This window comes from Piliocolobus tephrosceles, chromosome 5, assembly GCF_002776525.5.
Source record: "Piliocolobus tephrosceles isolate RC106 chromosome 5, ASM277652v3, whole genome shotgun sequence".
Taxonomy (NCBI): Eukaryota; Metazoa; Chordata; class Mammalia; order Primates; family Cercopithecidae; genus Piliocolobus; species Piliocolobus tephrosceles.
In genome coordinates this window covers 35,476,965-35,489,718 of record NC_045438.1, presented here as the reverse complement: position 1 = coordinate 35,489,718, position 12,754 = coordinate 35,476,965, and the positions used below count along the sequence as shown (strand labels likewise).

Sequence of the window (12,754 nt, the reverse complement as noted above, 5' to 3'; positions counted from 1 at the left end):
ATTCTTTTTTCTTTTAGCAAGCGTGTGTATACACAAATGTCCATCCAGACTTACATAAATGTTTCAATGTTAAATGTGTACGTGTCCTTTTTTATCAGCAACATTGTGAGGTATTGAAGAATATCTTTTAGTCATTTTTTTTTTTTTTTTTGAACCAGGATCTTGTTCTGTTGCCCAAGCTGGAGTGCAGTGGCACAGTCACAGCTCACTGCAGCCTCCATCTTTAGGGTTTAAGTAATCCTCCTGCCCCAGCCTCCCGAGTAGCTTGGTCTATAGGTGTGAGTTGTGTGCCACTACACCCAGCTAATTTTCAAATGTTTTCTAGAGACAGAGTCTCATCATGTTCCCTAGGCTGGCCTCAAACTCCTAGTCTCAAGTGATCTTCTGGCCTCAGCCTCCCAAAGCACTGAGATTTACAGGTGTGAGCCACGGCACCAGGCATTTTTAGTATCTTGTATACATCTTCATGGCCCTCACAACTACCCAGTGTAATTCTTTCGTCTGTCAGTTTTTGTTTTCTCATCTGCTATCCTTAAACATTCAAAAATCTTACATGCTCCTTTGCATGAAAGCCCTCGTTGGTTCTTCTTTGCCCCATGTGGATTCAGCATCCTGGTTCTGGGCTGAAGATGATGGCCACTCAGCTGGGCCTGGCCTGGCCATACTCTTCCCTCCCAGATCTGGCTCCTTGCCTCAGCCAGATGGACTCGCCCTTGAGGCTCCACAAATGCCTTACAATTTCTGTTTCCATGGCAACATTCATGCCATCCTTTCCAATATGCTGTTCCCTTTTCCCTTTTCTAAATCATGTTTCCCCAACCTCAGTGAAGCTTTGATACAACAGGCTTTTCTAGATCATCTCTCCAGTGTCTGTAGTCATGGTGAGGTATAGGAATAACAATACCGATCGTTAGCTTATATTGAGAGCTTTTACGTGTCAGGCACTGTATAGCTATATTATTTGTATAATCTCACTCACTCTTCACAACCTAGAAGATAGGCACACTGCCCACACACTGTGTATTTATCCCATTCCTTTTTATTTTTTATTTTTTTGAGGAGTCTCAGTCACCCAGGTTGGAGTGCAGTGGCGCGATCTCAGCTCACTGCAGCCTCCGCCTCTCAGGTTCAAGTGATTCTCCTGCATCAGCCTCCCAAGTAGCTGGGATTATAGTCATGCAGTCATATGCCACCATGCCTGGCTAATTTTTGTATTTTTAGTAGAGATAGGGTTTCACCATGTTGGCCAGGCTGGTCTCGAGCTCATGACCTCAGGTGATCCACCTGTCTCTGCCTCCCAAAGTGCTGGGATTACAGGCATGAGCCACTGTGCTCGGCCACTTATCCCATTATATTTCTTAATGAAAAATACACAAATTATGACTATTTTTTGTCAGATGTCCTGATCATCTGTGTGTGGATTTGCCGGTGGCCAATACCCTTTACTTCTAGCTGCTCAGGATGTAACACACTGCTTTTTCCCCTCCCAGAGTGCGAGAGAGATTGTGCTTAGGGAAAGCAAACTCATTTTAACCTCTTCCCAAAGAGATGGTGGCTGATCGGTTAATGTGCAGAAATTATTTTTAGGTTATTCAGTTTGGGGATTTTACATATTTATGCTGTTTTTTTTGTTTTATTTTGTTTTTTAAACCACAGACAATACTTTTGTATTCTCCTGTCTCCTCCACAGATTGTAAACTTTTTGGCTGGGCATGGTGGCTCATACCTGTAATCCCAGCATTTTGTGAGGCCAGAGTGGGAGAATTGCTTGAGGCCAGGAGTTTGAGACCAACCTGAGCAACATAGTGAGATCTTGTCTCTACAAAAACAATGACTAAAATTAGCTGGATGTGGTGGCATGCACCTGTAGGCCTGTAGTCCTAGCTACTTGGGAGGCTGAGGTGGGAGGATCACCTGAGCCCAGGAGCTCATGGCTGTAGTGAGCTATGATTGTGCCATTGTACTCTAGCCTGGGTGACAGAGCCAGATTCTTTCTCTAAAATAAGTAGATAGATAGATAGATAGATAGATAGATAGAAAACTTTTCAGATGCAGGAACGGAATCTACACTTCCTGAAATTTCTAATTGCTAATATCATTGTTAATACTAATTTTCCCACATAGTTCAATAAATGTTGTTGAATTATTCAGTTTTATATTAACTTGTGGTATATCTTTTTCTTGTTTTTCAGGAACTCATTTGCCAGAAGAATACTGTGAGTACTTTATTTAGCCTTCCAGAGTTTTAAAAATATTTTCTTTTCCATTAACTAATCTTCAGTATTTTTAAAATCACAAATTATTAATTTCTCTCTCTGTTACTCCTCTTTAGATTTTCTGATGTGTCAATATAAACATGATTATCTAAGTACTTCATTGTAGTGAAACTTTATTTTTCATAATGAGAGATGACACTGATAACTGTCTTTTTCTGTATATAATTAAGTTTTGGAAGAAAATGTTTCATAGTATATTCAGGCCAGACATGATGGCTCATGCCTGTAATCCCAGCACTTTGGAAGGCCGAGGCAGGCAGATCACCTGTGGTCAGGAGTTCAAGAACAGCCTGGCCAACATGGTGAAACCCCATCTCTACTAAAAATACAAAAATTAGCCAGGCATGGTGGCATGCTCCTGTAATCCCAGCTACTCAGGAGGCTGAGGCAGGAGAATTGCTTGAATGCGGGAGGCGGAGGTTGCAGTGAGCCAAGATCATACCACTGCACTCCAGCCTGGGTGACAGAATGAGACTGTGTCTCAAAATAAATAAATAAATAAATAAAAAAGAAAATGTTTTATAGTATATTCAGTGTTGTGGAATTATGAGTGGCTCTAAAGCAACCTATATCCACACAGAGATACACATATGTGTGTATATATGTGTCTGTAGTAAGTTTCCATGGCAACATTCATGCCATGCTTTCCAATATACTGTTCCCTTTTCCCTTTTCTAAATCATGATTCACCAACCTCAGTGAAGCCTTGATACGACAGGCTTTTCAAGATCATCTCTCCAGTGTCTGTAATCATGGAAAGGTATAGGAATAACAATACTGATAGCTTATATTGAGAGCTAGCTAGCTCAATATAATATAATTAATGTACACTGATATAGACATATCTATTATCTGTCTTCTACTTCAAGAGATTGATTTAAGTTCCTAAGTATTGTAGTCTGCCTCTGAGACCACACTACAGAATTCCTACCTTCCACACAGAATTAAACAAATGTGAAAAAATGAGAAAAGTAAATTTTAAATTTAAAAAATGCTGCGTGAAGAAGAATTATAATATAAAGTGGAAACAGCCTTGTTAGGCCAACGGTTGTGGCCAGTGGTTGTACATTTATTTCAGAAAGTAAGCCAGTATTTAAAAACCTTAAAGAATGTACTTCTGCAACTTGGAGTGAAGATAATACACAATATGTTATAAAAGCCTGCACAAGATTTGATTTAAGATGACAAAATTAATAGTACAATTGGTCATTTCTCCTTAAATCAGAAATTTTAAAACTTTTTTTTTTAGTAATGATTATACAACTCTGAAGTAATTTTAAAACTTATGCTTAAGATTTAACCGGGGCAGACACATATTTCAGCATAAATAATGCTGCTATTATAAACTCGTATCCTCCCTATCTCAACAGGAAATGAGCAATTGTTGCTTCATGTTTTAATGCACTGTTTTTAAATATTGTTTAATTTGTTAAAGGTGTTAAACTGTTTAATTTATCTCACACTTTTTTTTTTTTTTTTTAACAAATATTGATTGGACATGCACTGATGCCAGGCTTTGGGCTTGGTGCCTCAGGGTTCTCACGGCGGAGGCTGGAAGTGGAAACAAGCACATGTGTAACTGTTGTGTAGACAGTCTAATTGGTAGAAAATCAGCAAACAAAGAAGCAGACAAATTAGAAAATGAACGTAAGGTGATGTGCTAAAGAGAGGGTAGCCATTACGTCAGTGTCTTTCAGAGAAGGTAGCACTCCCTGAGACCGGAATGGCAGAAGGAAGACCGTCCTGCCTAGCCCAGCCTGGACTTGTGGAGAAGCAGGTTGATAAAAAGACCAAATATTGTACATTGTGAAGAAGTTGCCCCCTGACTTGAGAGAGAGCTGTTGCATTTCAGGTGCTGAATGTTCTTATAAAAAGCTGAATATTTCAAGCATCTATTTCAATACATTTGAATGCTGAGAGCTTTTCTTTCCAGAAGCTCATTTCATTTTCAACACACACTTCTGTTTACCTTTATGTAGTTTCTAAAAATTGAAAAACAGAATTGGAGTATTTTTGTGTTTTTTTTTAAATGGTGAAAAAAATTAATTAGGGGCCAGGGCAGTGGCTCACGCCTGTAATCCCAGCCCTTTGGGAGGCCGAGACAGGTGGATCATTTGAGGCCAGGAGTTCGAGACCAGTCTGGCCAATATGGTGAAACCCCATCTCTACTAAAAATACAACAATTAGCCGGGTTTGGTGGTACATGCCTGTAATCCCAGTTACTTGAGAGGCTGAGGCATGAGAATCACTTGTACCCGGGAGGTGCAGGCTGCAGTGAACCGAGATCACGTCATCGCGCTCCAGCCTAGGCAACAGAGCCAGACTCTGTCTCAAAAACAACAACAACAACAACAACAACAACAACAAAAATGAATTATAATTAGAATAACAACAACAACGACAAGAAAAATGAATTATGAATTAGAATAAGACTAGATTTTGAGCTGTGGGATTTTATAGCTTGTGTTGTCATTTTATGACCATGCCTCAGTGTTTTGAAATTTAAGGGAACAAGGTCTTTGAAGCAAGTTTAAATATTTTAGATTGAGTACTTTATTAATAAAAGGCAATTGTTCCACTTCAGGTGTCTATTCTTGATCACATCGGATTTTTTTTTACTTACTTTGGGTTATCAGCTATTTCAAACTATGGGTTTGGTGGCAGTCTGCACACAGCAAATACAGAAATAACATTTCTAAGTTACATGTGAGCCAACTTGGGAAATAAATGTTCCCATACTATTAATTTTCATCATTTTGCAAAAGTGCTTTTTTGGGCAGTTGTATCTTTTTGAAAAACACAGTGTCACACAGCTTTTCCCCCACTGCATACTCACTGGGCTGTCTCTTAGCTCAGGCCCAGTTGTAGCCATGTGGCTTCTGCAGCTTATCACCCCCCTTGTTTCCTGACATTGGCAGTGGGAAGTTGAAAAAAAAAATGATTGCCTTAGAAACATGGGAAAGAAACTCCAAAGAATGCATTGAAGCCTAGAACTTGGGAAAACCCTTAGCATGCCTAGGTATTTTCAGCAAAGATTCTGAAGCCTTATACCATGGGGTTTGTTTCAGGAACTGCTTTTCTCTACTGTTTGCGTACTCATTACTACCACTTTACCTCTCCTCTGCCTAACACACACCCAGACATCTGATAGTCATTCTCCCCCAGAATTAGTTTTACACAGGTGCAGTATTCCCCATTGCCCGTATTTCAATAATAATGTCTGATAAACTAATATATGTAGTATTAAGGCTTCTGAGGATACATAATTTTATCCAGCAGCTAAAACTCTGATACCACTTTTCTGCTTTATTGGCTTTTTGGCTCTTTGTTCTCATTTTGTGACTTGGAGGATTCAGATAATTTCCGTTTGTAATTTTGAGTTATGGTGCTTATCTGCAATAGTGTTTGATTCTGTCGTTCTTTTAGAACAATTCGCATAGTTGAAGCTTTAGATGCTTTGGAAAGCAGCCTCTTTGGTATCCTTGCCTTTCTTTTCTGCTTCAGCAGTAGCTTGGGTAAAAGGATTAAATTGGGCGGATGTGCTGTGGGATCTTGGTAACATTTTAGAAGCAGGACATGTTCACTTTCCCTTTTCCAATTATTGTTTCCTCTTCTAATTATTGTTCCATGGAGGAGAACTTGAGACAGGAACAATTTAGCATACTTGATTTTCAAATCAAATCTCACTCTCTGGAAGTTCTTCTCATGCTTTAACTGGAAGTGAGGTTTGGTTTCTGCTTCATTACCTGACATACAAGAAGCAGCCTTCAAGGATAATATGGTCATAAATAATTAAGTCTGGTCATAAGGGCATTTGGCATTTCTTGTCTGTTTTCTGTGAACAGTCATTTGGCTCATGCAGAGTTCCCACAGAAAGTGACAGAAGGTTAGAGAGCAGGTATGTCTGCTGTAAAGGCCACTCAGGAGGGTGCATATCCCCCTAGTGGGAAGGACATGCCCTCTAGAGAAAGAGGTCCTTGGGCTGGAGTGCCAAACATGTCACAGACCAACTGTAGGATCTCTCTAAGCCTTACCTATCTCCTCACTTTTAAAATGAAGGCCACAGCAGCTTCTTTGTAGGTTGTGACCCACTGACTTATGACTATTCATACCCAGACACACGTACATGGTGAATACATGTTTGTACTTATTACTTAAGTGCTAAGGGTAAGAGAAATGCTGTATTATTCTCCGTATGCTAATATGGCTAGGAATGGATAACCTGGACTTTTTTTGTTCCGCATGATAGCAGTAGTCGGGTTTCCCACATCTCTCTCTCTAGTTCTCAGCCTCTGCCTTTTTCTATGATTTTTCTCATGGAGGTCTCTCCCACTTCTTTTGATTCTACCATATCCAGTAATTCTCAGGTCTGTATTTTGGCTTGAAACTATTTTATGTTTCAATCACATATTTCTAGCTCTCTTTTGGACATTTTCACATTAGGTGTCATGCCTCACCTCAATCCCAACCTCTTTAAGAGTGAATATTTCACCCCATCCCACCAAATGCAAATCTCAACCTTTTGAAGTTCTTCTCATATTTTAACTAGAATTCAGATTCTTTGATTAATTACCTGATACACAAGTGTCTCGAAGAGTCATGTGTTCATAAATAACTTAGTCTGGTTCTGCTTTCTGACTTCTTGCTTTCTGTTAATGATACCACTCTGTATAGGCGGTCCCCCTTAGGACTGCAGAGTTGCCTTTGATGCCTTACCCTTTCTCAGGTTGTGTTATCAGTTACCAGATCCAGCTGATTCCTCCTTCAGTCGAGCATGTGTCTGTTTCTCTATCCCCACCTCTGCTGACCTGGTCATGCTGTGTAGCTTCCTGCCTCATCTCTTCAAACCTTGTTTCTCTTTCCTTTAGTGCATCTTGTTACCTGCCCAGGCTGCCAAAATGCACAGTTTTGATTGTGTATTTTGATTTGTGCATTTGATTTGTGCATTTTGATTGTGCGTTGTGAAAATGCACAGTTCTCCATCCCTCCCTCCTCCCTCCCTCTTTTCTCTCTCTCTCTCTTTCCTTCTTTCGTTTGTTCATTTGTTTGTTCTTCTTGACAGAGTCTCGCTCTGTCACCCAGGCTGGAGTGCAATGGTGCAATCTCGGCTCACTGCAAACGATTCTCTCACCTCAGCCTCCTGAGTAGCTGGGATTACAGGTGTGCACCACCACACCTGGCTGATTTTTGTATTTTTAGTAGAGATGGGGTTTCACCATATTGGCCAGGCTGATCTTGAAATCCTAGCTTCAAGCAATCTGCCCATCTTGGCTTGCCAAAGTGTTGGGATTACAGGCGTGAGCCATCGCACTCGGCTGATTGTGTTTTCTTTCCCTCTGTGGATCCTTCTATGATTCTGCATTTCCCAGAATGTACAGTCTAACATCCTTACCTTTGCATTTAGTTCCCTTCCCTGAGCTCCAAGCTCTAGTCATATTTGCTTACTCAGGGTATCCAACTCACTTTCCACTTTCATCCCTGCTCTGCTTTTGTTTGCACCAGTTTATCCTCACTTGGGCATCATCCAGGAACCAAGAGAAGGTCAGTGAGCCCAGGTTGTAGTGGGCGAGGGGAGAGTGGCAGGGCTGAGGTTAGAGAGGGGCAGGATCTGCATAGTCAGGCCCTTGTACATTGCATTGCAGTTTCTTCTTCCTCCCAAGAGCAAGAGATGGGGCTTTAAGCAGCTGCGGGAAGTGATCTGAGGGGGAGTGTTGAATGATTACTCTGATGGCTGAGTAGAGAGTGAATTAGAAGACAAGAGTGGAAACAGGGGGACCAGTTAAAGCTGATGGCAGTGGCTCGGGCCAGGTCCATTGGTGTGTGGACTAAATTGCTGGCCAAGAAGATGGAGGGAAATGGACAAATATGGCATTGTATTTTGAAGTCAGGACAGATAGGACTTCGATAGGATATGGAAGGGAAAGGGAATGGAAACATCAAGGATAACTTCTGGGCCTGTTGTTTCAATAGTGGGGAGACAGAGAGAGAGAGCAGCCTCCCAGGGAGTGGATTTGAGCAGGATCTACTTGCAGCATCACCTTACATGTAGGAAGCCCTTCAAATGTGAGCTTGTAGCATTTTCATATATGTATGCTGCACCCTGTGACTAAATTATAAGTTCCCTGAAGGCTGAAGGCCATGCTTTAAACTACTTTTTCCAACAGCAATAATGTAGTGCCCTGCCCTTTAAAATGGTGAATCAATATTTAATTGATGGATAGAAACTGTTCCACTCTTTTTTTGGTATCATCTGAAGTCCTCATTATTTGAAGTGAGCAATGAAAGGAATTGGGGAAATTTTCATTGTCATAGGTCGTAAATAAGTAATGAGGCTTTTCTATTTCCCTTTGCATTTGGAATTATTGAAACTGAGTAAGACATGGGACCATCTGTGCTGTGTCTCCAGGCCAGCTCCCCACTTCCCGGTGCCTCCTCTCTCCACAGATGTGCACTGGGAACTACACCTTTGTTCCTTATATGATAACGCCACATAACAAGGTCTACTGCTGTGACAGCAGCTTCATGAAAGGGTTGACAGAGCTCATGCAACCGAACTTTGAGCTGCTTCTTGGACCCATCTGCTTACCTCTTGTGGATCGTTTTATTCAACTTTTGAAGGTGGCACAAGCAAGTTCTAGGTAAAGTTTAATAATGCCATTTGTTGATGATGATGAAGTGTTATTCTACTTCTTTATTTGTACATGATATCAGGTGCTCTTGAGATATTAGTATACAGCTAAGAACCAGGGGGAAAATGTTTATTATCCTCCAAGTAGATAAAATAGATGCCACATAATACATTTTATTCACAGAACAGCAATAGGACAACTTGAAATCAGCAAAAAATTAAAAAGTCTACTAACTGCTTTATAGTGATGGAAGAACTAAAAATACATACAAAGCAAGTACAGAAACATTACCAGGATAAATGTCCAAGGACTTTTGGTGTAAGGGCAAGAACACTTTAACTTTAATTAACTCTTAACTCTAATTGTTCTTTCAGTGAAGAACAATTATTTATGTTAATAAATGATAGGCTGAGTCAGAAAGTTAAGGTTATATTATGTTCAAATCACACATCATGGCCGGTGCAGTGACTCACGCCTGTAATCCTAGCATTTTGGGAGGCCGAGGTGGGCAGATCACTTGAGATCAGGAGTTTGAGACCAGCCTGGCCAACATGCCAAAACCCTGTCTCTACGAAAAATACAAAAATTAGCCTGGCATGGTGGTACACACCTGTAATCCCAGCTACTCATGAGGTTGAGGCAAGATAATTGCTGGAACCCAGGAGATGGAGGTTGCAGTGAGCCAGGATCATGCCAGTATACTCTGGCCTGGGCAACAGAGTGAGACTCTGTCTCACAAACAAAAACAAAAAACAAACAAACAAAAAATCATAGGTACATCTAATTTATTTAGAACAATTTATACTGGAAACAGTAAAATGGAAAACAAAGTTTTGGCATTTTAAGTGTTTTTTTGCAGGAAAATTTATTAATATGGAGTACCTTTACCTTTAATTCTTTCTGAAGGCAGAATATTAAAAGAAATACATTGGCTGCTAAATTTCTTAATAATGCCAGATACGTAAGATATTTATTAAAGGCATCTGAATGAATTGAAAGCTACAAATGCTTTATAGCTATTGCTGTAAATATCATTCATTTCTTTATTAAAATTATTGCTTTCAATTGAAATCATTTCTAATGTCAAACTCTTTGAAATGTGTGTGTTTTTACCAGCCAGTATTTCCGGGAATCTATACTCAATGATATCAGGAAAGCTCGTAATTTATACACTGGTAAAGAATTGGCAGCTGAGTTGGCAAGAATTCGGCAGCGAGTAGATAATATTGAAGTCTTGACGGCAGATATTGTCATAAATCTGTTACTTTCCTACAGAGATATCCAGGTGAGAAGATGTTTAAAGTGCAATCTTTGTCATGTAGCATGTTGGAGGGATAAGGGAGTATTAACCTCAAATTTCAGTTTGCTGGTAAGCAGTTCATGTTACTACACGTAATTTTTTATTGACTCTCTTAAGCTTTCCATCCTATAATTTTATGATGGATGAAAAAGACTCATGTGAGTTAACCATCAGTGATTGTGAAAGACTTGTATGGTAAAGGCCTGACTTTTTTCTCCAAAAGAACAAAAAGAAAAATCTGCTAGCACAGCGAACCTGTGGACACAGTCTATTCTACTGTTCGCCTCAGGCACACCTGTCAGTGAAAGCTTTGTTTTGGCAAATAGCAGACATTTTTAGAGCTTTCTGGACATACTTTTTAATCCCTTGAAATTGTATTGCTTGAAATTGATAGTGCTGAATCTAACTTGCCCGAAGGAAAAGATATGTAATTGATTACTTATAGAAATAACTTTAAAAATATGTAATGTAAAACACACTAACAGGCTATATCATTTTTATTGACATGTCTTAAAATTTTAAAAATAGGGTAAGTAGAATAAAATCCTCTCCAAGTTAGGGATTTGCTCTTAGGTTTTAATAGTAAAATTTAAGTGACATCTGGTTTCTTCTTTCCATTCCTAGCCTTTCAGGTCTGTGTAAAGGCTTCATATGGTTAAGACAGACTCATATCCATGGAGGGCTGTGGCACATAGGATCCTGTGGCTAGAGTGCTTACTCATGTGACATGAAACTGTGTTGCTACTTGTAACAGAAGTTCAACCAATTGCCTCATGTCCTTGACATTTTTATTTCCCTGAAATTGTTAGAACACTGCATACCAGGAATCTGGCTCTATGGAGAAATAAACCACCCATATTTAGACAGCAGAGCATTATCATGCTTGGTATTTTTGTTTCTTTTGCTTTTTTAGTTTTTGTTCAACAGGGTAACTGTGTTTCTAATGTTTTTATATATATGTATGATCTAAACCTTTTAGAAGAAAAACAAAAACTGTTTATTCTAGGTTCTTCAAAGTGTTCTGTGGATTCTAATGTCTTTTTAATGTGTTTCTTGAATTCAGATACCTGGTTGTCAAAAGACATGTTATTGTCAGAATTTTCTCTAATGGTTTAATTCTGTGCTATTCTCATCTCGTTTGAAAGGACTATGATTCTATTGTGAAGCTGGTAGAGACTTTAGAAAAACTGCCAACCTTTGATTTGGCCTCCCATCACCATGTGAAGTTTCATTATGCATTTGCACTGAATAGGTAAGAAGAAAAAGTTCTCTTCCAGAATGCATTAACATATTATTGTGTAACCTGCATTTCTTTACAGGGAATGTGTTTACTGCAGCATTGCAGGAAGTCCCTATTAAAATGTAATATTAGCATATCTGCTTCAGCCCCGTGAAATATAGGAAGCACACATTCTTATTTTTTTCTGATTTATTTTTCAGTAAAAAAAAGTCTCACACTGTTGGTATATTTAAATTCTTTAAATATACAGTTTTTCTGCTCTGTCAAAGTTTGTATTTGCTATTCATATTTTTTAGAATTGTAAAAGTTACATGAATATGATGTTATCTTTAAGCAAATACACTCAACACCAGATGGTCATTCACAAAAAAGTTTTCACTAGAATAAGGATGGTTATGTCTAGGTGAACATAGTGTTAGATATTTAGTACAAAGGATAAAAAGGAATTTCATGGACAGAAGATTTAGAGTAGTAATTGAGAATGGAAATGATACATTTTTTATAATAGCTTTATTGAAATATATTTCACAGGCTGGGCGTGGTGGCTCACACCTGCAATCCTAGCACTTTGAGAGGCCAAGGTGGTTGGATTGCCTGAGCTCAGGAGTTCGAGACCAGCCTGGGCAACACGATGAAACCCCGTCTCTACTAAAATACAAAAAAATTAGCCAGGTGTGGCAGCGTGCACCTGTAGTTCTGGCTACTCAGGAGGCTGAGGCAGGAAAATCGCTTGAACCTGAGAGGCAGAAGTTGCAGTGAGCCAAGATCATGCCACTGCCTTCCAGCCTGGGCAACAGAGCAAGACTCTGTCTCCAAACAAACAAAAAAGAAATACATTTCATTAAAACAATAAATTTTAAAACATTTTCATCACTCGAAAAGGAAACCCTGTACCCATTAGCAGCCCCCCTTCCATTTCCCTCCCAAATCCCCAACTCTAGGCAACCACGAATCTACTTCTAGTCTTTACAGATTTGCCTATTCTGGACATTTCGTATAAATGGAATCGTACAGTATGTGGTCCCTTGTGACTGACCTCTTTCACTTAGCATAATATTTTCAAGGTCCAAGAAATGATAACTCTATGTAGTTTTTATCTGGTTTTGTGAACTGTCTATGCATACTGTTTTAAAACATGCTACATAAAACAACTTCCTTAGATAATCAGTTAGTCACATGTAGAAATCAAGCAGTTGTTGGGTTTGATTTGATATTTGATATCGTCTGTGAATGAGTTTGCTAAGTTTTGGAGCAAAAGCCATTGAAACCTAAGGTCAGGGTTTTGTTCCTACTTGGATTAACTTACTCT

General features: G+C 39.3%; 1 protein-coding gene across 3 annotated transcripts in view; it reads left to right on the top strand.

Moving 5' to 3' along the window:
- The window catches only part of MAP3K5 (mitogen-activated protein kinase kinase kinase 5), a 244,433-nt gene that overhangs the window by 92,280 nt on the left and 139,399 nt on the right, over nucleotides 1-12,754 (top strand). For all 3 annotated transcript variants that reach the window (XM_023190948.2, XM_023190949.2, XM_023190950.2), the window contains 4 exons: nucleotides 2,193-2,216; nucleotides 8,721-8,914; nucleotides 10,022-10,190; nucleotides 11,351-11,457. In XM_023190948.2, coding sequence (XP_023046716.1) covers nucleotides 2,193-2,216; nucleotides 8,721-8,914; nucleotides 10,022-10,190; nucleotides 11,351-11,457 — 494 coding nt within the window. The remainder of the gene's footprint in view (nucleotides 1-2,192; nucleotides 2,217-8,720; nucleotides 8,915-10,021; nucleotides 10,191-11,350; nucleotides 11,458-12,754) is intronic.